Below are 27,568 nucleotides of genomic sequence, written 5' to 3' on the forward strand. Positions count from 1 at the left end.
TTATAGATTTTTTACGCGATAACTAAAATTTAATAACTTCATAACAAAAAGGAAGGGTCTCGGAGACTCATGCGACCTAGTAAGAGAACGATTCCTAGCGAATCACGCAGGGTTTAAATTCATTAAATGACATAGAACCTAACTATAAAACATTTACAATGTTAAATCCTATAATAAAATTAAATTTTATACACTAAATTATTTCAAAAATTAATGCATGGATTGTAGAAATAAATGAATCATCTTAGGTGTGTATAATAAATCACTTTAATCTGTATTCTGATTATCCTTATTCACAATTACAACTTCCGATTGTTTTATGAAACATCACATGCACTTCTTCGAAATGTAATAGAGTCGCATCATTTTTAATATTTTATACTGGTTTTAATGAATATTTGTTAGACGACGGTATGAAAAGAAATTAGAAAATGTATTGTATGTTTGTAACCGCTTTGCACCAAATTACTGTAATTAATTAGTATAGTAATTATATTTTATTTACAACAAGAATAGTAGTAGTGTCAGTCGTAGCAATCGAATGATGCTGTACATTTTTCCATTAAGAAACTCTAAAGTCAACACTAATGAATCATTATAACGTTTACTAATCCATATCCACTCAATATAAAAAATTAATTTTAAAAATTTTGCAATCAATGAATTAACGAAACTAAGTTAAATTTTTTTTTTTTTAATCATTAATAAATTTAATATTTATTGTGTTTACACTAATCTGTAGCCAGCTCTTGAGTACACGGGAAAAGTAATGTAGGGAATGGAAAAGTACTGAATAAAATAGTTGTTTATTTATCTAAATCATCAGGTTATATCTGAACAATTTCTAAGGTGATTTCGTAATATAGTGCTTCTATATGATAAAGTGAGAGGTTTTTCTATATTTAAATTTGGAAGGATATATGAGGATTCGGTAATACTTTTCTTATGTGAGGGTAGTTGTACTTTGGTGTAAAAATTAAATGACAAACAACGATGATCGAGAAAGAGAATTGGCTTCATCACTATCATCACATGGCTATTCTTAGTTTTTCTCCTAACAATTTATCAATTTCAGGCGCTGCTACCTTCATTTCGACTTTTTCTTTACAGAAAAGTATCGTAAGCTTGGTGTTTTATATATTTAAATCAGATGCGGCGCGTTTATTAATTATTCATTTAAACCTAATATTAATTAAACACTGAGAAAAGTAAAATGTATTTGTCAGACTATTTTTCTCATTATTTTACCTATGCGTTGAGTGTGATAATACAGTATAATGTGTTTTGTGCCTGCTTAAATTATTCGTTATAAAATATCTCACATTTGAAGTTTTTAAATAAACAGGTCGTTTTTTATTTGTTTTCAAAATTAAATTGTGCAGTCTGTTAAACAATATTTCTGCGTGTTACGATCAAGTTTAAATATAATAGAGATAAAATTTCAATTTATACACTTATAATTCAAAGAAAATAAAAAGTTCTCATAGACATCTTGTTTTGTAGTATTTTTTATCGTAAGGTTACGTTCGAGCTGTGCATGGGTTCCACCAGGCCTAAAAGAGGGCTGCCAGCCGGCGAGCAAATGTCCTGACAGAGCTTGTAGATGTCACTCGAAAGAATTCTGGGTTATTTGGAAATGCCTGCATTCGTTTCGGGTACCGAAAAGCCATAATCTGACGTTTTTCCGCTCGGTCATCTTGCTGGCTTATCATAGGCATCAGAAATTTTATAATTTATATTTTATCCTGGAGGATAGTAACTAAAGAGTTACAATTCAACATTGTCTAGAGAGAATTTTCTCAGTTCATGTGCAAACAACTTGTATATAGTCACCTTTTCACGACACTGCAGACGATATTTCATAAAATATAAAACATTAAAGATTTGTAATCAGTATAGTCCAAGATTTTTTCAGAAAAATTCATTTTGCGATCAATTCTACTCGAACCACTACTACTAACAACAGATACAAGAAATGCCTGTGTGTATGTTCCCTTGTATTTCTTTATTTTCGCATAAAATGTAATTCCGGACGTAACATATACATTATAATCGCAACGGATATGCATGTATGATTTTGTTTATTTTGCATTCTTCTGGATAACTGCCGAAACTTAATCGACTGCTGCTACCCATGCCGCAGATTTTGAGCGCCTATTGGAAATTAACGATCAAATAAACATCGAAATTACATACTACTTGGCTTTATTATATCTTTTGAACGCGTATAGTTTACGTATTAAAGTAAAAAAACTATTTAATAGTATGAGCAATTAATTGTTATCTATGTAATTTCTTTCGCGATTCAGCACTTCAGAAAATTCAAACTCGAGGGCACTCTTTATAGTCACTAATGCTCGAGGTCGTAGCGCTTTTAATCTTGTAGAGAGGAGGATGGCACCTCTTAGTAGCCAGCTTTCGGGTGTAATTCTAAAACACGATTACTTTGGTAATCACTTGGATAGTTCTGGAAAGTCTGTTGACAAAAACTTGGAGCTTAAAAATTGCTCCTTGCCAAATTACTCATGATGAAATAACAGGGCTACTTAAGGTGCCTCAGACAATTAATCATACTGACGAAGATGCAAGATTTAACTAATTAATAATTATATATTTTGGACCTATTATTTTTAGGGTTTAATAAAAAAAATTTTGTGTTAAAATCTTTCTACAAAATCATGCCTAAACATTGCGTAAGATAGGGAAGGGGAGGGGGATCAAAGAAAATATCACTGTTTCTTACACAGGGGTGGGTGGGGGTGTTGAATGGCCGAAATCGACCTTACGTAATTTATGGACAGCCCCAAAGCTGGAAAAAAAAATTTTTTTCTACTTTTTAGTACATTTATTTGAATAAAAGTATTTTCATTTTCATATTTGTCCATTAAATTAAAGGTTTTCAGCATAATTATAAACCATGCACTTTAATATGAACCATAATTAACTCAAATTTGCTTTCGTTTCTTCTTATTAAATATATAGTACTTTACTGTTTTACTTTTAACACTCCTGTGAATGTATAAACTCTCGATTATCCGTGACGAATGGAAACTTATTCCGGTTAACCGATATCGTCTAAATCACGTGTTCGGTAAACAGAACAGTTAAACGTTCAATGAAACGTGAAGAAAATGCGACATAAAACTACTTAATTCAATTACTCGTCTATCATTTGCTTCCTGTTAATGCAATCCCGGATAATTGGCAATACCGAGAAGTTATTTAGTAATATATCCATTATACAGTAGGAATAACAATAGTCCAGTTATTCTAGTATTGTAAGACGACAATAAACTGATGTTGTAATTAGGAAATTATTGAACTGGCGAATATACTGCTCGTTTTCATTTTAATTACAAAAGGACAGAAAGGCATCAAACTATACGCTTTATCACAATATGTTTTTATTCATTCGCAATAAATCATTAAACTTTGTTTCCTTAGATTACAAAAATAAGAGATTTGAACATAGAATGAGACTCGCTTAACTCGTTAAACTTCATAATTAACAATATGGGTTACATCATTACAAGGAAATTTGGTTTAAGGAAGAAGTAAATTTATCACGTGTCAAATTGTACGAACTCCTAAGAACACAATATTAACATTGCGTTTATTTAACAAAGTCGGATTTCCCTGTCCCCGACACAATAGGGATTACCGAAGTCTTCATTTCACAAATCCAAGTTAAAATAAATCGTGATTAAGCTTTCGTTTTCGAGGATCACGACAATACACTACCATTGAATCTTCTGTCGTGCCCCATTATAGAAAAAAATGATAATAATTCAGTGCCATTCGGAGGTCAGAAATCGATGATCAAATAAATATCCAGACCCGATTTGGGTGACGTATGCTTCGGCCTGGAGTATCTTTTGCATGAGTGAGGAGAAGTTAACAAAGTGTGAGTATAGTTTATCGTTTTGGACATAGCTCTGCAAACTGATCGATGGCATAAGGCATTTGAGAGTAGCTACACCTATCCTGCTCATTGAAGACAATTTATGCAGGAACACTTTTTCCAAATGCACTTGCGAAGAATCACGCATCTTGACTCCCGATCCTGCAACATGATTAGTACATTATTGTCGATTTCTCAAAAAATCTTTATTTACTTCTATATTAAAAATATTAGGATTTCCAGCAATTCTAGTCTTATTCCTTTATATTTTATCAGTTAGTGTATGTGGCAGCTCTAGTTTATGGCCATCCCTTCTAGAAACGTAGAAGGAATGGTCAAAATGTCTTGTATTCTTCAGTGATGTTAGAACAGTGTTCAATATATCTAAATACAACGGGAGTAGCAAATTGTGAAATACAATAGCAGAACAAGAATTTCCACAACCCTAGCCATTCTGCTATACACTACTTGTACAAGAAGTAATTCCCACAATCTTATTTTCTGTTCTGTTGATTAATACAACAGACCAGAAAATAATTTGTGAATTAATTTCTAAGACAGAAAATGGATAAGGATTTCCTGTTAAAAATAGAAAATTTGTTTTAAATCAGAAGGATTCTCGTGTTCTCTCTTCACCTTTTCATACCCTTTTCGACCAATATCCCAACGTGTGTAACAGCTCTTTTAAAGATTTTAAAACGTCCATCTAATAGAGCAATACGTTTCACTACTTTCTTTACAAATTCAGTTAGAAAGCAAAATATATTTGTACTATTTGTAACACTAAACACAGAGTTTAATTTAGAGAACTTTGAAGTTTCTCGAGAATAATTCTCTACTTACCTGGATCTGTCAACAACAACAACTGTGTTGGTTCTATTGGGTTTCCTTCATGTAATCCAATTTGCCAGGCATTCCCTTTTATATCTTCAAGTATATCCTTCAATTGTGAGGCGATTTCGTCATCGTAGGGCGACGATTCTGGAATATCGTACATCGTGCGAGTAAACAGCGCTAATTTCATTATATTGGCTTGAATCAAGCTTCGAGAATCGTGCAGAGTAAAGTGAGCCAAGAGACGTCTCCCTGTTTTCAACAGACATTCACCGAAGGCTTCGTTTATGAAGCGATACGGAATACCTTCGTCTCCGAGTGGGCGCTAACATAAGAAAACGTGTGTTAAATAAGTAAAAATAAGTAATAGAATAATATACAAATCGAAAAAGTTACTTACCGGAGGTTGAAAATGGATCTTCCCTCCACTTTCCTCCACTAAAAATTAAAATATTTCGTTAGACACGCAAATAAATAAATAAAATAAACGATTCTCATCCTACTTACATAATGCCTCGATGTGTCTTTCCACTGCTTTACTCTCTTTGTTTCTGATGGTCAGTTGCTTGTCAAGGGACTGTACCAAATCCATAACTTCTTCGACGGCTACTCTTTGGTTTTTGTCTTCGCATACTTTATTTAATAAAAGCGAATATTCTTCAGCTAATATCGTTGCTTCCGGATGGGCAATACACGCTCCACTTGCTGTCTCGTCTAGAGATAAAGGACAAGAGTGAAATATATTTGATCAAAGGGAGAATAGTGAGGACTGGGCACTTACCCAACTCGAAGAGGCAAAACAACTTCAGGAGATACAAATGGTAAAACGTAAAACCTAAACAGTGCATCTGTCTGGCTGCATTCAGGATAGAAAAGAGCAAGCATCTGTTCTTGTAGGATTTGATGTCATCCGGATTGATGTATCCCCCGTCCACTCTGAAGGCTGGCCCTTTGCCTACCTGATCGGCTATCGCTGTTAGGTACTTTCCTTTGTTGCCATTTGCTTTCAGAACAACGATCTGAAAGGAAAACAAATTTTCGTTTAGAATCATAATGAATCTCCGGCCTAAATTAGAATTGCGAAATACACTAAACTTGGGGCCCATTAAGTCTTTCACTAAAAACAAGGTTTAAGACTTACAGCACTAACTACAAAATCTCTATCGTTCTTCAGAGATCTAGCTAAGTGTTGCTTTCAATAATCCCCCTTCAACAGTTCAATGGGGGACTTTGTTTCCTACAATTTAAAGGGATTTTATTGTAAGTATAATAGCGGGAGAGCCTTGTAATCCTTCTTTCTCCCCCTCCTGAATACCGCAAATGCCCGTGCATCAATATATTCGCTTAGTATCTTAAGTGATACGAATCCTACTCCTGTCTATAGGATAAATCCTGAAATTTCATCCTTCGTTTCATCTTAGTTTGAAGCGGTACAATGACACTAACCACCCAGAGTATGTATAAACAAACGACGATTCAATCACCCAAATATACGTAAGTGGGGGAAAATGCAAAATTTTCTTTTAATGGCGACCTCAAAAGAACAATTGAAAGAAATATAAATAAATCATTCGTCTTTGCATTGTTGAAATGCAATAAAATTAAGTGGATGGTCAGTGTTGTCTATATATTGAGGAAAATTTAGTTCCATTTAAATTTTTGCACTTCTCGCCCGTTAACAATTACTGTTTTTTCAGGCTCATAATAGATATATTTGCAGAAGACCGTCCACGTAAAACACTCGAGAAAGTGAACCCCCAAGAGACTTAATGGGCAGAGAGGATGCTATCATAACCTTAAATACGTTACAGTCTGATGAGGATGTTAAATCTGAAGGTCATCATCACTTACCGCTTGGTCGACGTTCAATTGAAAGATGTCTTTCTGCTCCCAGATCCATTGAACATATCGATACCAGCACCGATCCAAGTATTTGGCGAAGCGAGCATCGGCACCTTTTTGTTCCAAAGACTGTTTTTGGTATAAAAATATTTAGTTTCTTGTATATTGCCAAGTATCATCGCGTATCTCGTAGATTCTACACAGCGAATGGAACATTCAATTGAATAATCGATGATAGTCAATCAAAATTCCATTTTGTAACGAGAACTGTTCACGAATCTACTAAATCATACCAATTCAAGAGAGGACTTACCTTGTCTTTCGTTCCTCCACTCACATACTCTCTCAATAATTCCGAATTGTAATCGATTTCTTTATATGCTGGATATGGAAGAAATAAATTTTAAAATAAATAAGACAATCTCTAAGTAATAAAAACACTCACTAGGAATATCCTCCACGTTCAAGTATTGAAAAACAATAGAAAGAAGACAGGAAGAGCAATTTTTAGGACATCCAACACGGCAGAAGACTGTTGGCCCCCTTTCAACCAGTTCTTCAATTTTTCGGTTGCAATCGCAACATAAGTATATGCTGCTGTATGCTTGACCCATTTCTTTACAAATATAACATTTTCCGACTGTTGATATGTAAAGTTTTGCTGCCAATTCTTTGATCTGGTCGTCCATTTCTCTTCCTTCTTCATCTAAATCTGTATCTTCTCCATCCGTTCCCTCTTCATCCGTTCTTCCTGAAATATTAGAGTTTCCATTCAGGTAAGGTATTGTATATGCTCACACTTCGTTTCCTTCAATTACGAATGTTTTGTGCCCATACAAAGTTAAGATTTTCTCATTATTCTAATATTAGACTTAAGCTTATACTTGAAAAGAGCAACTTCTACTTTTATCAACAAACTAAAGATTTGAATCAAGGCATGTAATTTTGACAACGTTCCACGTAAATTTGGGAAAAATCCTGGTTTTCAAATCAAAAATCAAATTTTCATTACGTATCAGGCAGGTGATGGTTTTTGTAATATGGACTGTCCCCGAGTACGAAACAAATCCATATACAATCGCTGCCATAGATGGGCACTAGATTACGCAGGGTCATACTAAACACGATTCGATGTTCCTAGCTGTGTACAGATGAGACAGGTGACAATTTTCAACATATATGACCCCTAATACCAGCAGTTAGCTTCTGTGCTTAATACTGTGCTAAGCTACGCACTGTGGCTACTTTCTCATGCACCACCCTGTATATTAATAATAATAATAAGTTAAACGTAACAACTGCGTCTACTTGCCTTAATTCAGGAATGCTCGATATTGAAATAATTTACCTTTATTTGGGCCTTCAATAACTTGAGATAATCCTTCTGTTATCCTAGTTTCAACAGAAGTATCCTGTTCAGTGACCTGCACCTTCTCTTCTCCCTCAGAAATCGTTTCCTCTTCTTCCATTTCAATTTCTAAATTAGTTTAATATGTAGTAAGTAATAACACGTAAAATCATAAAAGTTATATGAATAAACTTATCAATTGATTGGATACCTTCTTCTTCTACAGTAATATACGATTGATCACCTACAAAAAAAAGGTTCAAACTGGAAATCTGTGTTAATATATATCAAATAATTTTATTTAACTGATATCTTTGATGAGATTTACAAACAATTGACTTCACACAACAATTATTGTGTTTTAATTACTTGTAAATATGTGATTAATTAGTCGAGTTCTAGAACAAGGGCGAGGAATCTGCGGCTTCTAATGCAGCCTGATAATGTACAGTACAATGGTACAAGATTAACATTTCTGACATGAATTTTAGGTTACGCCGATATGGTTTATATTGTTACGTATATACTGAGCACATGCAACCTACTGCATAGCATGAAGTAATTTATGTGAAATTTACTGTCCTGTAGTATACGTTATACACGTAACAAATGTAACGTTCGACGGCATTACGGAGCGTAACGGATGAGGGATGGCCGTTAAAAAGTATTAAAATAGCGTTACATAGTTTATGGATGATCCAAAACATTATTACAGGCAAAAGGCTTTATTTTAGAGGTAGAAGAGTGTTTTAAAATAACTATAAATGCAACACGTGAATAATAACGTCGAAGCGAAGCACATAACGATAGTGTCACGTGTTGAAATGTGAACGTTACGTAAGGTTATATTTGAGCCCTCATTCTCCGGATTTGACAATGGGAAGTGTGTTACTAAGCGACTGTCTCTTGCTTGTGCAGTGTTATAAACTTCGCCTACTTCGGTGACGTAAAGATATGTTGTGAAGTAATTTCTAAAAGTTTGGAATATTTCAAATTAAAGGGAAGAGGTATAAAAGCGAGTGCCACGCTGGGACCCTTTTCTTTTTGTACTTGCAATACATTTTACCTGAACATTAAACTATACATAAACGTTCGTAAGTAAAAGTTATTTTTATCCTCTAACAAGATCGGGTTTGTCCCTTCCGGAAAGAAACGTCACCGGTCCCTTCTACACCCCTCCACAGATTAAGGACCCGATAGTCAACTGGAAGTGTTCGTAGCGCCCTAACCGGTAACACGGGGAACCATTCATTACTTTGGAGAGTTCGTACAGTAAGGATGATACTCATACGATAGTATTCTAGACAAATCCTTTGTCTTTATTTTCACGATTAACGAATAAATAACTTCTCAAATATATAAAGGTAGGTACATATTCTCTGTTAATAGGATACAAGTACAAGGTACTGTTCATACGAACGATATAGACTAACTTTTATAATTCACGTGGTCATCGTCTTAACACGTGTCGACTAGCGAAATCAGCAATCTTGATTTTAAAAATACCCTTTTTAAATTTATAAACTTGTATTATTCATGATTATATTGCTTAATTACAATTGACGACATTTTGTATTATTAAAGAAAGTTTATAAATTATTCACACATTTAATGACACTAAAATCTGTTTTCATATAACGTGTACAATTTTACAATTATTCTTGTATGTATTTTACAACGTACCTCCCTCATTTAGGTATACACACAAACTTCCGAAAGTTTATCAAACGTAACGTAACTAGCGAGCGTAACTGGAAGGAACTTTAACACGTAAAATGCCGCAATTCCTTCCATTCGTCTTCGTTCTACTTACTTTCTAATTGGTTTTATGACCGTTTCGAATTTATTCTTAACCTTAATTTTAAAAAATAATAATAATTTACTTTCAAAATTTACCTTCTGACATCAGTATTGTCTCGTGGCAGTTGACGTTCCTCCTCCATATTCGTTCCACCAGATTCAAAGCGACTCCTACGAACAGTGGGGATAATTCAAAGTGAACCGTCGCACCATCTACCGACGTCACCTGGAGAGATTTTTGTCACTAAATCTTCCAAACTACTTGCGTGTTATTTATAATGTAAATAAAGTAAAAATTATACATAAAACTTTAATAAGTCATCTGCCGATAAACATTGCAAAGGTAATAGATAAAATGTTGTATTTGCTTTTTGCATTGTATCACTCTGTTATTCTATTATTATCTATCTTATTGGGAATGTCATGCTCGGCTGATACCGGTTCAAAGTCCACGACACACCAAATTCAAGGCATAGTTGACCAAACATGTGTTACATTAAGCTTCTGTGTTATTATTATTGTTGTGAAAAATTGGCTTCATCGAATGACTTTTTTTAACCATAAAATAAAGATAGCAAAACAGTCACAAAAACAATGGAGTTTTCCGAGTATTTTCCACGTGTCTAAAACCTAAATGAGACCGTATTTCCCAGAAAGGCCCCCTAGTGTTTGTTTGTTTCGGACAAGGCCGTGTTGCTTCGTAGGTACAGTTCGTGCCTCCTACCCTTTGGCATATGACCCTTTTGTAGCCCTTTTAATGCCTTGTCCATCGGGCAACCCCTTTTAAGCTGGCAGACTGAAAAGTTTAGTGATGTATAAATGATTTAATGATGAAAAAATAATAAATTTTTTTTCTTTGGTTACAGACCGATCTGTATTGAAAGTATGGAAATAAAACAATTTGTATTGTTAATAATAGTGAAAAACCTTTTATTATAATCGGAATTTGTTACTCGATGCTAGGAGTGTTTCAAGTACCCCGTTTCACCCGTCACTGGTCACTTAATTTACGTTGGTCACTTTAAATATTCAGTAAAAAATGGGGACTTGAATTCTTCATAGAAACACTATTTTTGCATTGTTTAAAAGTATTATATTGTCGAAAATTTCTGAAATTTCGTTTATTAGGGGGATTGATGCTATTAAATTTTGGTGGTTAAAGGTCGAGGGGTTGGGGAGTTAGATAGGGGTCATATCTCGAGTAGAGTCGGACTTAATGAGGAATTTACTCATTATTATTTACAAGATTTTATAAAATCCGTCCCTCAAAATTACGCGTTTTTCCATTTTATAATTATTATTTAAACAATTATTTAGAAACTGCTTGTTTTGTTTGAACATTTAGTTAAAATTATAACGTTAGACAAATTTTAAGTATTCTGTCTCTTGTTTTAATATTACTTTTATTCATTTTATTTATAATTTGTAGGTGTTATTAGTATTGATGCCAGTGAAACTTCGGTCCTTCAGATGTCCGAGAGCCACAACATAAATACAATTCCGTTGTGGATACAGAATTGGATCCATTAAAGTGCACCTCCTCCTCAGGTATCAGAATCCGATTTTTCTATGGCTATGATCCGTGTTTTTACTGGATTTTTGAACCATAGAGCAATATGCAAATACATACATGGGCTTGACACTACCCACTACCCCAATTTTAGCATCCTTATGGTCATGTATAAAACAGCAAGAATTCGGATAGGGCAAAGTTCACCTGTCCACGTCCATCAGGTTCTGTACACGAATCGCCTCTTCTGTGCCTAACAGGTGCAAGGATCGCTTCAATTCTATGGGAATACGACAAAGTCGCGCGATATCCTAATACTTACTACATGGAATAATTATACTTGTAGTCAATTTAAACATACATTTAGGAACATATAGATGTGATTTAACGTTAATAATATGCTATGAAATCATTAAAATAAAGTTATTTTTATTTAACTCACGTTTATAAAATTATTTTCACTGCAACTTTTCGTTACAATGTTTACAAGATAATAAAACAATTAACCATTTCACAATAGGAATTTATTTTACAAAAATATGTTTACATCCTTCTTAAACCTTAAAAAAAGACTTAAAACAGTAGTAACAGGTAACCATACTGGATGGAAGGTGTTCTTAAAATAGCCACTTGCAGACATTTTAAAACTCCTAGATAATTTTCTATGGTCTTCTAAAATTTTTTATTATTATTATAAACATTGTGTGTGGTATCAACCTGCAAATTTAAAGCAATTAGAGAGATAAATAAGGAATTTTCGTTATTTTGACCGAGTTAGAGTGTCTGTATTTGGTGCACTTACCTTATCAAATCTTCCATACAGTCCAATTATAGAAAAAAAAAAACAGTTCAGTGCCATTCGGCAAGCAGAAGTCGACTATCAAATAAATATTCGGGCGAGAGTTGGCTGAGGTATGCGTCTGCCTCCAGGATTTGCATCAGGAGTATGGTGAAGGCAGGGAAATGTGAGCCTAGGTAATCGTTCTGCGTAAAGCCCTGCAAGTCCACCGACGTCATAAGGCATCCCAGAGTCGCAACGTCCACCTTGCTGACAGTAGACAAATTACACAGGAACACTTTTTTCAAGTATGCTCGTGAAGAATCACGCAGCTTGATTCTAGAAGCTGCAACATGATGATCACATTATTGTCAATTTCTTAAAATATAACAGACATCTTTATTTACTTCTATATTAAATGATTAAGACTAGAATTAATGAAAAATCTGTTTAATTATTCTTCTAATTGTTATAATCCCTTATCGGAATGGATAGGTTACGACGACGTCGCGGATGTCGCGATTGTGCTGGGGAAGCACGTTCCACAGAAAGGATGCCAGAAAATTTAATTATTCTCACATTCATATTAATATTTTGTCTTTGTGTAATGCAAGTATTTCTTTTTGAAGTTTTAGATAAGTTTGCCACTTTTCCCTTAATTTTTGAAGCCTCATTAATGTTAATCATAAAAAATAAATCACTAGCAATGTTACAGTAGAAATTTACTATGCATACATTTTGGTAGTAAAACTGTAAATCCGGCTGTTGTAATAGTGGCAACAGTTAATAACTGCCCTGCTCCAGCATTAGAGATTAACTGCAGCTCTGAAATAAGTGCATCCCACCACTGATGTAAGATAAGGGATGGTTAATACTAAATATAAGGAGAACAAATGGTGCCAAGTTGTGTGTGCCCGTGAGACTGCAACTCAGGCTAAAGCTCTGAAGTACTGTACAATGCAGATTTAGCAGTGGCAGAGTTGATAGATATACTGGTCTCTGAGCTATGTTCTAAAGTAGAGTTAATGTGTCAAGTTGCCAATAGCTGGCACTCGCTTTGCTTTGAGGCGAGAAGAGGTTAAATATCACAGTTTAAAACTGTTATACTCTTATGTATCATGTATATAAATTTTGTACATAATTTTTTCTTTCTGTATACAATGTATCTGTTTAATAAATAGATGCATTTGCATTTTTCTACATTATATATAATTGCAAATAAAGACAATATAATTGGGAAAACCATAGCTTATCCTCTAATGCATTTAAGCGGCCACAGAAATTAAACTGAAATAAAGGCAAGCTTTATTTTTTCATATTTATTAATTTCAATAATACATAAAATTCACAATTTTGTTTGATTCAGTAACGATAAACAGTTTTTGGGATGTCGTACACTTTTGTATTTTTGGCATATGAAATTGCAGTTCTTACGGCATTTGCATTGTGCCGACATATTTTAGTAGTTTATAAGATATTCTTCACCATTAAAAATAGTGTGTGAATGCAGTTTTATTGATAATCTACCGACATCTTTCCTTGTTTATTCATCGGTCTACGTATGTATGTATGGATGTATGTGATTAAAATATAATAATACCGTTTCAGTTATTGCCATCTTACATTTATCCTTTGTCAATCTCTAACTCATGTAAGTATGAAAATCGAAATTTCCATGTTTTAAACTTATCCTGAAGTCTAATTCCTTCTTTTTCTTCTAACAGGCTCATCAAATTTCAAGAACTTTGTCTGATTTCTATTAACTTTTAATCCTCCTCTCTCTAATCTGTTCCTAATCATTTCTGGCTCAACTTTAATTAATCTCTATCTCATTAATAAACACAATACCAATTGTAAATAACATTTACCGTAGCTCTTTTTCACTGCATCTTGCAATAATTCATGTAATATTAATTAAAAAAATGTGGGCACCAAGTTACACCTTGATACATTACAAAATTCACTCTAAATACTCTTTTTATAACACTAATCTATCTCATTGCTTGTTTTAGCATTTCTACACACATCCGTAATGAAATTTATATAATTCTCATCAACGTCTTTTCTTCCTGGCTCAAAGAATTCACTGAGATCACCCCATATTAATAATGGAATCAATTTCGAGTCTAAAATAATGAAATGCTCAGCTACCAAAAGCTCTAATGCAACTTTCGTAGCATTAGAGCTAATGGTAGCTGATAGACCAGTATGTCTATTGATTCTGGTAATGGTAACATTAGTTTTAGTGCAATAAGCCATATATTTTGATTTTAGTAGACCTAATGTCAACTCAGTTTAGTGTATGTGATAACTATTTTTGGTGTTTATTCCCACAATTCACAATGAGATGTCCTAAAAAGAGACAATCTATTTCGGGCTATATCTTCCAATCTCGATAAAGTGTAAATATACAACAAATACACTAAATGAATATGAAATATTTTCATGTGTACCCTACACTACATTAGAATGCTTTCCATCCATTCGGACAAAACATGCAGCAATTAGATGCAAATAAGCATATGTTAATGTTGGAAAAAATTACTTACAGAATGTTATAATTGACCATAAAATTAAGAGAAATTAAAAGCTATAAAGAATGATTAGCATACAGCACTCTGTGGAGCTATAATATAAAGCTGATACTATGTACCAGTACCACGTGTTTGTGAATTTGAATAAATTTTTGATTTCATCTACAAAATCCTGTCTGTGTGTGAGTAGAATTATAATATGTCAAAGAAATCCATCTGATGGAGCAATAAGTTTCACTAGTTTCTTTATAAATTCCTTTCGAAAGCAAAATAGATTTGTATGGTTTGTAGTGCTAACACAAAGATTTCATCTTAAGGTTAGAGATATTTGAAGTATCTCGAGAACGACTTACTCACCCGGATCAGTCAACAGCATCATCTTCATTGCATCTAAGGACTTTTCCGAAGTTATTCCAGCTGCCGCTCGGCTCACTTTCAAATCCATAATCATCTTCTTCAGTCGTATGTGGTTTTCGTCATCCTCGGGCAACGATTCTGGTACATAATCTGTCGAGCGAACAAACACCAGTAATTTGATTATATTGGCTTGAATCAAGCTCCGAGAATCGTGCATAGTAAAATGCTTCAAAAGCAGACTCTTTGCAGGCATGACACATTTGTTGTAGCCATCGTTCATGAAGCGATATCGCATATTTTCTTCATCATAAGGATGCTAACAAGAAAACATGTTCTAAATTGCCATTCGTTTACACCAGAAAAGAATCATGTCAGAAGACATTTGAAAAAGCTGAGATTACTTTAATTGCACTGTAAATTGAGTTTACCACAATGTACCAATGCAGCCTGATAAGTGAGCTCGGTTTCGACTGTTTAGAAAGGTTTCCCGAAGAATAAATTCGATCAGCATGAATGGAAACAACAAATGAATTCTTCAAATTCCTGAAGAATTATCACAAAAATTTGCTTCGGATTTAAATCCCTTGCAATAAAAGAAATCTCTTGAAGTACAGTCTTCTAACAGGGGAAAATATAAACCGAAAACGTTACCTACCGGATATGGAAAATGAATCTTTCCTGGATTGACCTCCACTAAAAGTAAAAACACTCCATTAGTAACAAACAAAATAAAAAATATTAAGAAAAACTTTTAAAAAATGTTTTTTATTCATATATAAGCACTAGAAAGTAAAACAAATTTTCTTCAGATTTCACAGTATCCTAGTAACATTGTTTGCAAACTTTAATATAATGTATTGTCATGGAGAATACATATGTAGAAAAAGCTTCAACAAGATCAAAAATTGGGTAGTGAGAGAAAAATGAGTTACAAGATTCTGAACAGACATACAAACAGAACAAGCTGAATATGTTAAAAGCTTATAATAAAAAAGAAATGACTGTTACACTACTTACAAAAAGCCTCGACCCTTCTTTCGACATCTCTGCTATTTTCGTTTCCAGTGTTTAGTTTACGGCCGAGTAAATCTACCAGACATAAAACTTCTCGAACAGCCATCAATTGCGCTGGACTGCTTATTTCTTTCAATAGAACATATGATTCAACATATAATTTTGCTGCTTTCCAATGGACGGCATACACTCTAGATAGTTCAAGTTTGCCTAGAAATAAAGGACTAGGTCGAAATATATTTGATCAAAGGGAAAATAATGAGGACTGGGCACTTACGCAACTCAAAGAGGTAATACAACTTCAGGAGATACAATTGGTATGATGAAAAGCGTAAATAGGACATCTGTCTAGCTGCATTCAGGATAGAAAAGAGCAAGCATCTGTGCTTGTAAGATTTGATGTCATCCGGATTGATGTATCCTCCGTCCACTCTGAAGGCTGGCCCTTTGCCTACCTGATCGGTTATTGCCATTAGATACTTTCCTCTGTTGCCATTTGCTTTTAGAAAAACAATCTGAAAGGAAAACCAATTCATTCAGAATCATAATAAACAGAGAATATACATTACTACTAACAGTAGTGCACCCAGGGGAAACCATGCAGCCCTGGCTCCCTCCAAAGAAAAAGGAAAACAAATAGTAGAAAATTTTCCAATAATCCTTTCTCAATTAAAATTTGTTTTTTTTACTTATATAATTTTTTAAATATTTAAATAGATGAAGTATGTTTTAATAGAGGAAAGTATCCAAAGCCATACTCAGATCCCTAAGACCCTATATTATTTAATTTGTTAGAGGCTATAACCTGATGTTTCAGATGGCTCCAACTAATCGCAGGCCCCACGGAGAAGTTGGACTGCCCAAAAGAAAATGGAAAAAGCAATTAGAAATAAAAAAACAGAGTAGAAAAAGTCTTTTGTGGAGTTTGGCCTACTTAAAACAACATTAATGTTTTTAGACTTAAATTGTGTTCATTCACTGGACTCAAAGCTTTAAGAGGTGTGAATCCTAACAAATAAAACTGATAACAGTGAACAATTCTAGCAGGGCGGACACTTACCCGTGACACCATCTTGCAAAGGAGCGGTTGAGTGATGAAGGGGACCCGAAATTTCCAGTACAAACCATTCGTTAAAAATTCCTGGAGTTCTCTCTTTCCGTGTCTCATTGTTTATTTCATTAAATGTTAATGAATTGTGTGAAAGCCACACAATTCATTGTTATCATTTCTCTGGCTACAGATGTCACAGTTAAATGAATGTTTTATATATTTGTTTTCCTTAAAGTATGGTTAAATACATTACAAAGTCATAAGAGGATGTTAAATCTGAAGGTCATCACTTACCACTTGGTCAACACTCAATAGAAAGATGTCTTTCTGCTCCCAGATCCATTGCAGAAACCGATCCCAGCACCCATCCAGGTATTCGGCAAAGCATGCGTCAACACCTTTTAGCTGATCCGAAGACTATTTTCGTAAAAAATACTTTTAGTTTCTTGTATATTGTCAAATAATCAATTATCAAAGTCGTATTTCGAATCTTGTAGATTCCATTCATCGAATGGAACCCGATAATTGTCTAATCCATCATATTTAATTAAAATTCCATTTTATAAATAAAACTAAATTTAGGAATCATTATGGCCCAGCAGAAGTGAGTTTTGTCATACTGCAATGACAATATAATGGTGACCCAGTCATAAGAAGTGAGTGTTTTGAGTTACCTTATATCCATAGAATAAAGAGATATAATTAGAACAGCGGTTATGAATTGAGGCGCCTATTCTCTCTGGTGCAATTTGTCAGCCATATTGCCGAAGTTTCTGGTCATACTGCACTTAAAATGGCAATGAATTGTGTGGTTTTCACCTTCAATTACAAACTAAAGGTTTTGGCTACAGATTTCACAGGTAAGTGAATGTTTTATACATTTGTTTCCTTATAAAATCTAAAGAATTGATATCAGCTGAAAAAATGACTAAGAAATATGAGCAATTATTTATTGCGACAGTCACAATTCCAAGCTCCAAGTTTAAAACTTATTTAATTTAAAATATATGCTCTCATCCTCAAATTAGTACCGTTTTCCCCTTCATGTCATACTTTTCCTGTTGGCAAAAGTCATGCCGTCACTTTTTACAGGGGGAAAGTTTTGAATTGGAATAATGTGACTACCAGTTTGCGTCGGAAGTTCTTATATATGAGTTGTTGTTAAACTAAGCGCTGCTAAGTGATGCCATTGACAGCGTCGCTAAACTCGTTTTCTTGAAGCACAGTGTGCAGTGATCTTCGCAACAATCTCACCGGTTCGAGGTTAAATCTGCAGTGCTTGTTTTAGTTGCTTTCCTTGCTGCAACGAGATGGCTACCTCCACGAGGAAAATGTGCCAAGTTGATTTCTTTTATGGTGTTACAATAAAAGTATACAGTTTTAATTAATCGCCTTGATTCGATATTTTGTTTGTACTAATTCTTCTTTTAAAATACTCATTAGTGAAATAAAATATTTGATAAAACTTTTATATTTAAAATGTTTTACTATCTACTTTATGCTGCAAAAAGATGCTGCTTGCATTAAATTTAAATCATTAATTTTACCTCTCAAGCAAAGTCTTATATTGCAAAAATGAATTACTTTAAAAAAGTTTTGAATTAAATAATTCGTAAAACATTTTAACAGCTGCATTGAGATTCACCATTTTAAAATTGCAGTGCTGCTCTGTTTGCATTGTTAAAACACCATCAGCAGTGATTGCAGCGAAAGCAGCAGTGCCGAATTTAACAACAAGCCGATATTTAAATGGAGTTTCCTGCCCCTAAGCTTTCTATATCCGGTCTCGTCTTTCATCTATCTAACTCTGTTCTCGAGATTACGGAAAGATGGACACAGCAAGCAACTACATTTCAAATTTCTTCTTTCTATGTATATAGGATCTTTCATCAGATCTAAAAAACTAGAACTGTACCTGATCTCAAAGTAAGTGAAGGAACACACAAAATTCGGTACAAATCTATGAAATTCACATTTTATGATAACAAAAATTGACACTAATTCTACAGGACTTACCATGTGTTTACTTCCGCTATCCAGATACGATTTCAAAAATGTGAAAGTGAAATTAATTCGGCTATAAGCTATGCACGAAAGATATGTATTAATACATTTTTTAAAAAAGAGATAAAGCAATATCAAGTAATAAAAAACACTCACTCGGAATATCTTCCAGGTTCAAGTATTGGAAAACAATAGAAAGAAGACAGGAAGAGCAATTTTTAGGACATCCAGCCTCACAGAAGACTGTGGGCCCTGTTCTAACCAGTTCTATCAGTTTTTTCTTGCAATCATAGCATAAGTATATGCTAATATATATTTCAGCTTTTTCTTCGCAAACGTAACATTTTCCAACTGGACTCAGGTAAAGACTGTCTTCCAATTGTTTGAGATCACCCGTTTCTTCTTTCTTTTCTTCTTCCAAATGTTTGAGATCACCCGTTCTTCTTTCTTTTCTTCTTCCAATTGTTTGAGATCACCCGTTTCTTCTTTCTTTTCTTCTTCCAATTGTTTGAGATCACCCGTCTCTTCTTTCTTTTCTTCTTCCAATTGTTTGAGATCACCCGTTCCTTCTTCTTCTTCAATTGTTTGAGATCACCCGTTTCTTCTTTCTTTTCTTCTTCCAATTGTTTGAGATCACCCGTTTCTTCTTTCTTTTCTTCTTCCAAATGTTTGAGATCACCAGTTTCTTCTTCCAATTGTTTGAGATCACCTGTTTCTTCTTTCTTTTCTTCTTCCAATTGTTTGAGATCACCCGTTTCTTCTTTCTTTTCTTCTTCCAATTGTTTGAGATCACCTGTTTCTTCTTTCTTTTCTTCTTCCAAATGTTTGAGATCACCTGTTTCTTCTTTCTTTTCTTCTTCCAAATGTTTGAGATCACCCGTCTCTTCTTTCTTTTCTTCTTCCAATTGTTTGAGATCACCCGTTTCTTCTTCCAATTGTTTGAGATCACCTGTTTCTTCTTTCTTTTCTTCTTCCAAATGTTTGAGATCACCTGTTTCTTCTGTCTTTTCTTCTTCCAAATGTTTGAGATCACCTGTTTCTTCTTTCTTTTCTTCTTCCAATTGTTTGAGATCACCCGTTTCTTCTTTCTTTTCTTCTTCCAATTGTTTGAGATCACCCGTTTCTTCTTTCTTTTCTTCTTCCAAATGTTTGAGATCACCTGTTTCTTCTTTCTTTTCTTCTTCCAAATGTTTGAGATCACCTGTTTCTTCTTTCTTTTCTTCTTCCAATTGTTTGAGATCACCCGTTTCTTCTTTCTTTTCTTCTTCCAATTGTTTGAGATCACCTGTTTCTTCTTTCTTTTCTTCTTCCAAATGTTTGAGATCACCTGTTTCTTCTTTCTTTTCTTCTTCCAAATGTTTGAGATCACCTGTTTCTTCTTTCTTTTCTTCTTCCAAATGTTTGAGATCACCCGTTTCTTCTTTCTTTTCTTCTTCCAAATGTTTGAGATCACCTGTTTCTTCTTTCTTTTCTTCTTCCAAATGTTTGAGATCACCCGTCTCTTCTTCCAATTGTTTGAGATCACCTGTTTCTTCTTTTTTATCTTCTATTCTTTCTGAAATATTAAATAGATTAAAGAGAGTTTCCATTCAGGTAAGGCTTTGTATATGCACCATATTTTGTTTCCTACAATTTTTTATGCCCATTACAAAGTTAAGGGTTTCTTCATTATTTTAATAATTGAACTTAAGCTTATATTGTATTTTAGCTAAATAATCCTATATTTATTCAGCAAACCTATGATTAAGAAATTAAGCTTATATCTGAAAGAGGAACTACTTTTATCAACATACTAAAGATTTTTTAAAAATTTGAATTAAGGCATGTAATTTTGACAACATTCCATGTGAATTTGGGAAATTCATGTGGGTTGTCAAATCAAAACTCAAATTTTCATTACGTATCAGGCAGGTGATGGTTTTTGTAATTTGGACTGTCCCCGAGTACAAAACAAATCCATATACAATTGCTGCAATAGATGGGCACTAGGTTACGCAGGGTCATACTAAACACTATTCGATGTTCCTAGCTGTGTACAGATGAGACAAGTGACAATTTTCAACATATATGACCCCTAATACCAGCAGTTAGCTTCTGTGCTTAATACTGTGCTAAGCTACGCACTGTGGCTACTTTCTCATGCACCACCCTGTATATTAATAATAATAATAAGTTAAACGTAACAACTGCGTCTACTTGCCTTAATTCAGGAATGCTCGATATTGAAATAATTTACCTTTATTTGGGCCTTCAATAACTTGAAATGATCCTTCTATTATCCTAGTTTGAACAGAAGTATCCTGTTCAGTGACCTGCATCCTCTGCACTCCCTCCGAAATAGTTTCCCCTGCTTCCATTTCAATACCTAAATTAGATTAATATGTACTAATAATATGTGAAATTGTAAAAGTTATATGAATAAACTTACCAATTGTTTGGTCACTTTCTTTGTCAATAAAAACCCATGGATCACTGTCATCTACAAAAAAGAAAACAATTCATCAAACTGGAAATCTGGAATCAAATGTGCGAATATACATAAAATAATTTTCTATAACTGATATCTTTGATGAGATTTACAAACAATTGACTTCACACAACAATTATTGTGTTTTAATTACTTGTAAATATGTGATTAATTAGTCGAGTTCTAGAACAAGGGTGAGGAATCTGCGGCCCTTAGCGGCTTCTAATGCAGCCTGATAATGTACAATGGTACAAGATTAACATTTCTGACATGGATTTTAGCTTATGCCAATATGATTTATATTGTTATATATATACTGAGCACATGCAACACACTGCACAGCAAACAATCCTCACGAGATACCTCTGAAATGAACTGTGGCCTTCTGATTACGCACTACTGACTGAAAACATGTTTACAAAATTTACAACCCATATCTTATCCAGGGAGACAGACATCAATCTTCAGATTTGATTTGCTACTTCATTTATAGAATAATTTCTGAAATTTATTTAAGCTATATTATGTTAAATATTCTTAATGAAAGTCTATACTATGGAGGATTTTGTATCCTATTCAGTTTTAAGTATAGTATTTTACATGAAATTTATAAATGGTTCCAAGCACTTTAGACATTTAAATTGAAAAAAAAAAAAAAAACAGCTTTCATATTGATGGTGTTGCATGTCATTCAAATTAACTCAATTTAAAAGATAAAGATGCCCAAAAAATTAATAGAGTGACATCAGATGGCCATATTTTGAAAAGTTTAATGAGATTTATAGTTATAAAATTGTAACTCTGTAGCAGCTTAGTGTACAAAGAAAACAATGTAGAAAAAAGAATTTATGTATTCCTTAATAAATGGTCAAAGTACTAAGTGTCAAAGGTCATCCTACATGATAAAAAACATCCTTATTTTCTTTCTACTTCTATTTTCCTTTCCTATAATCTTCTTTTACTTATAATAAACCACTGAAAAGATTGTGTAAATTGCAGCCTGATAATGTACAATATAATTTAAATTTGATAACAGATAATACAGAGGTGTCCGTGGGAAAGATGAAGTTTAAAAAAAAAAACTACACTTTTGCTCGACATAAAGAATATCTTGAGCCCGATGTTTATCTTTTAATGACTGGAAGAGTTCAGCTAAAAAAGTTTTTTTTATCAGGAAATTGAGTATAATAAGCAATTCAGTAATTAAATTGGATAATAAATGTTTGACTAAGGAAGGCCAACTTACAACCAAAGACTTACAACTTACTTATTAGTTTCAATTTATTATAGACTATCTTTCTAAAATTTTGAACTAGTATCCAAAAATGGCCAATGCTAAACATAAAGCCATTGACAGTCGACCTAACCGGAATCCAGGCACCGAACATTTAATATGAAATATCGATCCAGTAAATCTCAGTTGAGTCTTCTCTAGTTTATCGACAAAAGACGGTCCCCAAATTCCCAATAAATCCCAAACTCGAGCGTATCAAGGAATCAAACGATCGAAAGCATGACTTAATAGAAGACTGCTTCATTCTAACCACGAGCTTTATTAGATTAGGAAATTGAAGTTTATATTTCAAAATCAATTTGTCTAGACGAGCCCTGCGGAGTAAAATAAATACCCAAATGTAAGACCTCTAACTCAGAGTTAGATAAATAAAATTCATCAGCTTTTCCCTCTCTGAAAAACCGTTACTTTGGATTTAGCCTCGTTAATAAGTAGTTTATTAGACTTAGAATAATCCCGTAGAAGGTTAAGTTTCCTCCGAAGGCCAATAGATGAATACGAAAATATTACAATATCGTCGGCAAACAGAAGACAGTTCAGTTCTACCTCCGGCGATATAGATATACCCGTAGGATTATGACTATGAAAAAATCCGGGAGATCATTGACAAATAACTTAAACAAAATAGGGCTAAGTGGTTCACCCTGTGGAAGACCTTTATTAGCAATTGCCGTTTGCAAAATATGACAATTAACTTCAATCTGAAAGACGGTATCAGAAAACAATTGTTTATTAGATTAATAAAAGTAGAAATAGCCTAATACCTAACCGAGTAAGCTTCGATCATGGTCTATTGTATCAAAGCCCCTTGACAAATCCATGAATCCAGCATATAATTTATTATGTTTCTTAGGTAAAACTAATTGCAAAATTTTAATAAAAAGGAATCAGTTGTAACCAACACCTCTATTTGCTACAAAAGTACTTTAAAAATCCTTAGTTATGGTTTTATTTGTATGCTATTACTCTACATTTTCTTTCTTTCCTGGCTGATGATTTCTATGGCAAGCAGAAAACTGACCCCCCCGAAGATTTTTATATTTTTGGACATAAGACACATTAAAGCGTGGAGAAATGCAAAAATATTCGGGGTAATTTCTCTGTGTGTATGGGGGGGCCACGATTTTTTTCACCCTATTTGAAGCTTAACTCCTGTGCTTTTTGTCGAAAATTTCTGAAATTTTGCAGGGAGGTTTGTTTATTAGGAGTATTGATGCTACTAAATTTTGGTGGTGGGAAAATAATGGTGTCCCATGAATCTCGCGTAGGGTCGGACTCGTTATTAGTATTAGCAATTTAAAAAAAAAAAAAAAAAAATCCAATCCCTACCCTCAAAATAAAGCTCTTTGCCATGTTTTAATAATAGAATATTGTAACAGACAAGCAGTCTTATGCTGCTGGGAAAGTTAAACAACTCGATGCTGGATTTTTATTTTATGTAATATAACAATTGTGAAATTTCGTTCCGTATGGTAATTGTTTATAAGCCATACACCAGTGCTTCTCAACCTTTTTTTCGTCATGGTACCTTTTAATAATTTAAAAATTTGACAGCACGCACGGTACTTCGGCATGTACCGCAGGACAACCGTGGCGTCATAACAGTGATTTTTAAACGCAATTACTTATTTAGGTCACATTTTCTAAACGCCTTGGTAACTACTGGCAGTTACTAGTAACGTTGGTTACAATTTCCTAACGTGCTCTAGGAAAGTAGAACCCATTAAACTACTTGTCTGACATCGCTTATGTATGGATATTTACATTGGCGGCACACTTCAAAAATCTGGCAGCACACTAAAGTGCCGCGGCACAGTGGTTGGGAATCACTGCCATACACCAATGTTTTGTCAAACACGGCATGTCACGTGACCCGGGTTAGACGTCAGTCGGTCACGTGACTACACCCCGACAACTTTTCTTCTTCGTTTTCTCTACTATACCTTGCAGGCATCACGTGCCTGTGAGGTATAGTAGAGAAAAGATATATATATATATATATATAAATTTTGTGTTTATACTGTCAACTGTTTTGTAAACAATGTAGACTGCACGTGTGAATTTTCACGCCTGTCAAATAAAAGAATAACAATCCCAGCAGCTATATTTATCAAATAAAAGCATTTTTCGGTTATTTTAAATTTTTCATTTAGTTTTTCTATAAAAACACGTTTTTTGGGGGTATTTATTCCTCAGCAATTATTTCGGCTGTCAGATTCGCTTTTACGTGGAAATAATTATTTAATATAAAAAAATGAATAGATTATGATTCATTTATTGCGAAAACGTCAACTAATCAAAAAATGCAATTGGATCTCCAATGCGCAAAATTTATATATGCCACCAATTCGGCCTTTACTCTTGTAGAACACCCCGAATTTATAAAATTTTGTCAGAAGTTGCGACCTGGATATGACCCTCCACACAGAAAGGAAATTGGGGGACCCTTGCTAGACACTGTACACAATTCCATTGAGAATAAATCAGCTGATGAGTTAAAGGATATTACAGTCTCTTTGGTTATTGATGGGTGGAGTAATATCCATTGATTTGTTTCTGTGTGACTGATCCTAATGGAGCAGTTCATTTGATTGACTCGGTTGATACAGGCGCAGAAAGGCACACATCAAACTACTTAGAAATTATTGCAACTGCAGCAATTAAAAAATGCAATCAAAAGTATGGCTGTAAAGTAACAATTTTTTTAAATCATGCCAACCTTGCACGTGATAGAGTAAAGCTGCCTTACGGAGCTGCTGTTTGTAGACATTTGCGAATGACGATGAAATAAAAAAAAAACAATGGCGGCGTCTGCAGAGATAAAATTTAAAAGAAGGGTTCCAACAGCATTCAGAGTAGCTACGAAAAACACTCGAGACGACACGTCACCGTGTTGGGTATATGTATTGACGTGCGCTTTCACAACTTGTAAATTTCCATTCATAAAACTACATAATAGACACTAAAACGGAACTATCTGAGCCACGGAGCACGAGATATGCCGACAATAAAACTAGTTACTAAACAATACACCTTATATTTCACGTAAAAAAGACAAAAGAAATTAGGAATAAACAATCTAACCACGGACTAGCCTTATGAATATTGTAATTAATATCTTACAGTTAGTTTGGTAGGATACAGCTTAAGTCACGGAACAATGCATGACGAAATTTCATATCGGTGACCGGAAAATTACAATTTTGGCTACTCATAGAAGTGAACTCGATCGGAAAAGGAGAAGGTCTGACGTAGGAAAGAAAAGTATTAACGTTCATAAAAGGAAATAACAAGTGAAAATACGCTTTGTAAAGGCACTTGTATTGTCTGCCTCCTACGCCACCACACACATACGCCAGTGCCCCTAGGTTATCCTGACGATCCCCTCCGAAAGTCGGCTTAAAAACATTATTATTATTGAGCATGTGTAATTTTAAATTTGGGTCGAGGGTCGTCTCTGACAGACAATATATACAGGAATCAACGTTGCTGTTTTCGGGGGTCGACATTGGAAAGACAATTGTTCTCTTCCAGGAGAATTGCATTTGTCATTTTCTCAAGCAGATAACAAACAAAACACAACATACTTGAAATTAGTCTAGTATACTTCTCTGAATCGTTGTTATTGTTGATAAGAACTTATCCAGCAACTTTTTATCTCAAAACGTTAGAATTTATACATATTAAATAAATAGCTGGATATGTTTTTACTCATAACTTCCTGTAGGGCTTTAAGAAAGACCCTTCTCTCCATAATAATGACGAGTATTGTTCTAAAGCGATTAATAAACAATGTCAAGACCACACAAGAATATTATATTAATTTACACTTTGGTAATTATGTTTGCTTATTATTTTCGGACAGTGGGAAAAGGACCCTCCTTCGCTTCTCTCCCTCTTCGCTATTGTGTTTCAAATTGTAAACAGCTGCACCTAAGGGGGAAGTCGGAGGTAAACAACAATTCGCAGGTGTTCTAATCTCAACAGGAACCACAGTCACAGTCATCCTACTCGGTAGTATAGGAAATTAAAGAAGCGGAGGCGTAAATTAAATCGAATGAAGAACTAAATCACTTTACTTGTATAAAATAAGTAAACAATGTAAGTAACACAGTATGTGGACTTCATACTTGACCTACTTGATGATAATCGTCAAATTATTTACACAGTTAATGACAATAAATTTTATTAAATTTCGATTTTAAGTTGATTTCAATCCTTTTAAATTATTTAAACCGCGACGAAACTTCTTTTCACGGGTATAACGACCTATTTACTTGCGTACTTGTTATATTTTCCGGTAAAATATATAGTTTTACGGCGAGTTTCAAATTTAATCTTTACCCGTAATTAAAAATAAAAATAATTTACTTTCAAAACTTACCTTCTGAATCAGAAATTACTTGCGGTCGTTCGTCCATTAACGTTTGACGAGGTAAATTCAAGATGAATCGAATGAATGGACTGTAGCACAGAGTATGCAGACACGTGGTTTACACGTGACTGAAAATCAGTGTTGCCAGATATTTTTAGCTTTTATAGACAAAACTTTTCGAGAAGTAGCCCAAAAGTAGCCGACTGAAAAAAAAATATTTTTTAAAATAAATAATTCTTATTTAATTTGAAAGTTGACTAATATATTTCTTTATTAAACTAATACGAATATTTAAACAGAAAACATAATAATATTAATTAATACAACATAAATGTGTAAATCCCACAGTACAAAAAGTAAACTAGAGAAACAAATTAAAATATTACATATATAGTATTTTGGATGACAAATTTGATAAAATTCTTTTAACTTTACCTTAATCCTTATTAAATTTGAACA

General features: G+C 33.8%; 4 protein-coding genes across 4 annotated transcripts; all 4 read right to left on the minus strand.

Annotated features, from left to right (window-relative positions):
* Nucleotides 1-5,234: 5,234 nt before the first annotated feature.
* On the minus strand, nucleotides 5,235-8,050 carry LOC136987203 (uncharacterized). The gene is made up of 6 exons (XM_067284893.1): nucleotides 7,926-8,050; nucleotides 7,023-7,328; nucleotides 6,891-6,958; nucleotides 6,587-6,706; nucleotides 5,517-5,754; nucleotides 5,235-5,449 (listed from the first exon to the last, which is right to left on the minus strand). The coding sequence occupies exons 1-6, from the start codon at nucleotides 8,044-8,046 to the stop codon at nucleotides 5,235-5,237; spliced, it is 1,068 nt and encodes a 355-aa protein (XP_067140994.1). The 5' UTR covers nucleotides 8,047-8,050.
* Nucleotides 8,051-11,737: 3,687 nt separating this feature from the next.
* LOC136987222 (uncharacterized) lies at nucleotides 11,738-16,096 on the minus strand. The gene is made up of 5 exons (XM_067284914.1): nucleotides 15,922-16,096; nucleotides 15,560-15,597; nucleotides 14,905-15,220; nucleotides 12,038-12,359; nucleotides 11,738-11,952 (listed from the first exon to the last, which is right to left on the minus strand). The coding sequence occupies exons 1-4, from the start codon at nucleotides 16,022-16,024 to the stop codon at nucleotides 12,085-12,087; spliced, it is 732 nt and encodes a 243-aa protein (XP_067141015.1). The 5' UTR covers nucleotides 16,025-16,096; the 3' UTR covers nucleotides 11,738-11,952; nucleotides 12,038-12,084.
* Nucleotides 16,097-16,140: 44 nt separating this feature from the next.
* LOC136987223 (uncharacterized) lies at nucleotides 16,141-19,400 on the minus strand. Its single transcript, XM_067284915.1, has 4 exons — nucleotides 19,130-19,400; nucleotides 18,986-19,053; nucleotides 17,264-17,386; nucleotides 16,141-16,433 (listed from the first exon to the last, which is right to left on the minus strand). Exons 2-4 carry the CDS (start codon nucleotides 18,986-18,988, stop codon nucleotides 16,143-16,145), a joined length of 417 nt encoding a protein of 138 aa, XP_067141016.1. The 5' UTR covers nucleotides 18,989-19,053; nucleotides 19,130-19,400; the 3' UTR covers nucleotides 16,141-16,142.
* Nucleotides 19,401-19,404: 4 nt separating this feature from the next.
* On the minus strand, nucleotides 19,405-27,197 carry LOC136987204 (involucrin-like). The gene is made up of 4 exons (XM_067284894.1): nucleotides 27,119-27,197; nucleotides 21,402-21,452; nucleotides 21,210-21,338; nucleotides 19,405-20,528 (listed from the first exon to the last, which is right to left on the minus strand). The coding sequence occupies exons 1-4, from the start codon at nucleotides 27,153-27,155 to the stop codon at nucleotides 19,405-19,407; spliced, it is 1,341 nt and encodes a 446-aa protein (XP_067140995.1). The 5' UTR covers nucleotides 27,156-27,197.
* Nucleotides 27,198-27,568: the final 371 nt, after the last annotated feature.

The sequence above is a fragment of the Centruroides vittatus genome, unplaced genomic scaffold, assembly GCF_030686945.1.
Source record: "Centruroides vittatus isolate TY-2023 unplaced genomic scaffold, ASM3068694v2 scaffold_149, whole genome shotgun sequence".
NCBI classification, from domain to species: domain Eukaryota; kingdom Metazoa; phylum Arthropoda; class Arachnida; order Scorpiones; family Buthidae; genus Centruroides; species Centruroides vittatus.

Bases quoted from the DNA above. Each gene is read 5' to 3' on its own strand.
- LOC136987203 (XM_067284893.1), bottom strand. From the start codon at position 8,046: ATGGAAGAAGAGGAAACGATTTCTGAGGGAGAAGAGAAGGTGCAGGTC. The intron at 6,707-6,890 runs GTAAGTCCTCTC...TACCAAAAACAG, and splicing joins GTGGAGGAACGAAAGACAAG to TCTTTGGAACAAAAAGGTGC. The intron at 5,450-5,516 runs GTAAGTGCCCAG...CTTTATCTCTAG, and splicing joins GTTTTGCCTCTTCGAGTTGG to ACGAGACAGCAAGTGGAGCG.
- LOC136987222 (XM_067284914.1), bottom strand. From the start codon at position 16,024: ATGGCTGTTCGAGAAGTTTTATGTCTGGTAGATTTACTCGGCCGTAAA. The intron at 15,598-15,921 runs GTAAGTAGTGTA...TTTTACTTTTAG, and splicing joins AAGAAGGGTCGAGGCTTTTT to TGGAGGTCAATCCAGGAAAG. The intron at 12,360-14,904 runs GTGAGTAAGTCG...ATCATGTTGCAG, and splicing joins GATGCTGTTGACTGATCCGG to CTTCTAGAATCAAGCTGCGT.
- LOC136987223 (XM_067284915.1), bottom strand. The intron at 16,434-17,263 runs GTAAGTGATGAC...TTTTCCTTTCAG, and splicing joins TATTGAGTGTTGACCAAGTG to ATTGTTTTTCTAAAAGCAAA.
- LOC136987204 (XM_067284894.1), bottom strand. From the start codon at position 27,155: ATGGACGAACGACCGCAAGTAATTTCTGATTCAGAAG. The intron at 21,339-21,401 runs GTAAGTTTATTC...AATCTAATTTAG, and splicing joins AGAAAGTGACCAAACAATTG to GTATTGAAATGGAAGCAGGG. The intron at 20,529-21,209 runs GTAAATTATTTC...TTAATATTTCAG, and splicing joins TATTGAAGGCCCAAATAAAG to AAAGAATAGAAGATAAAAAA.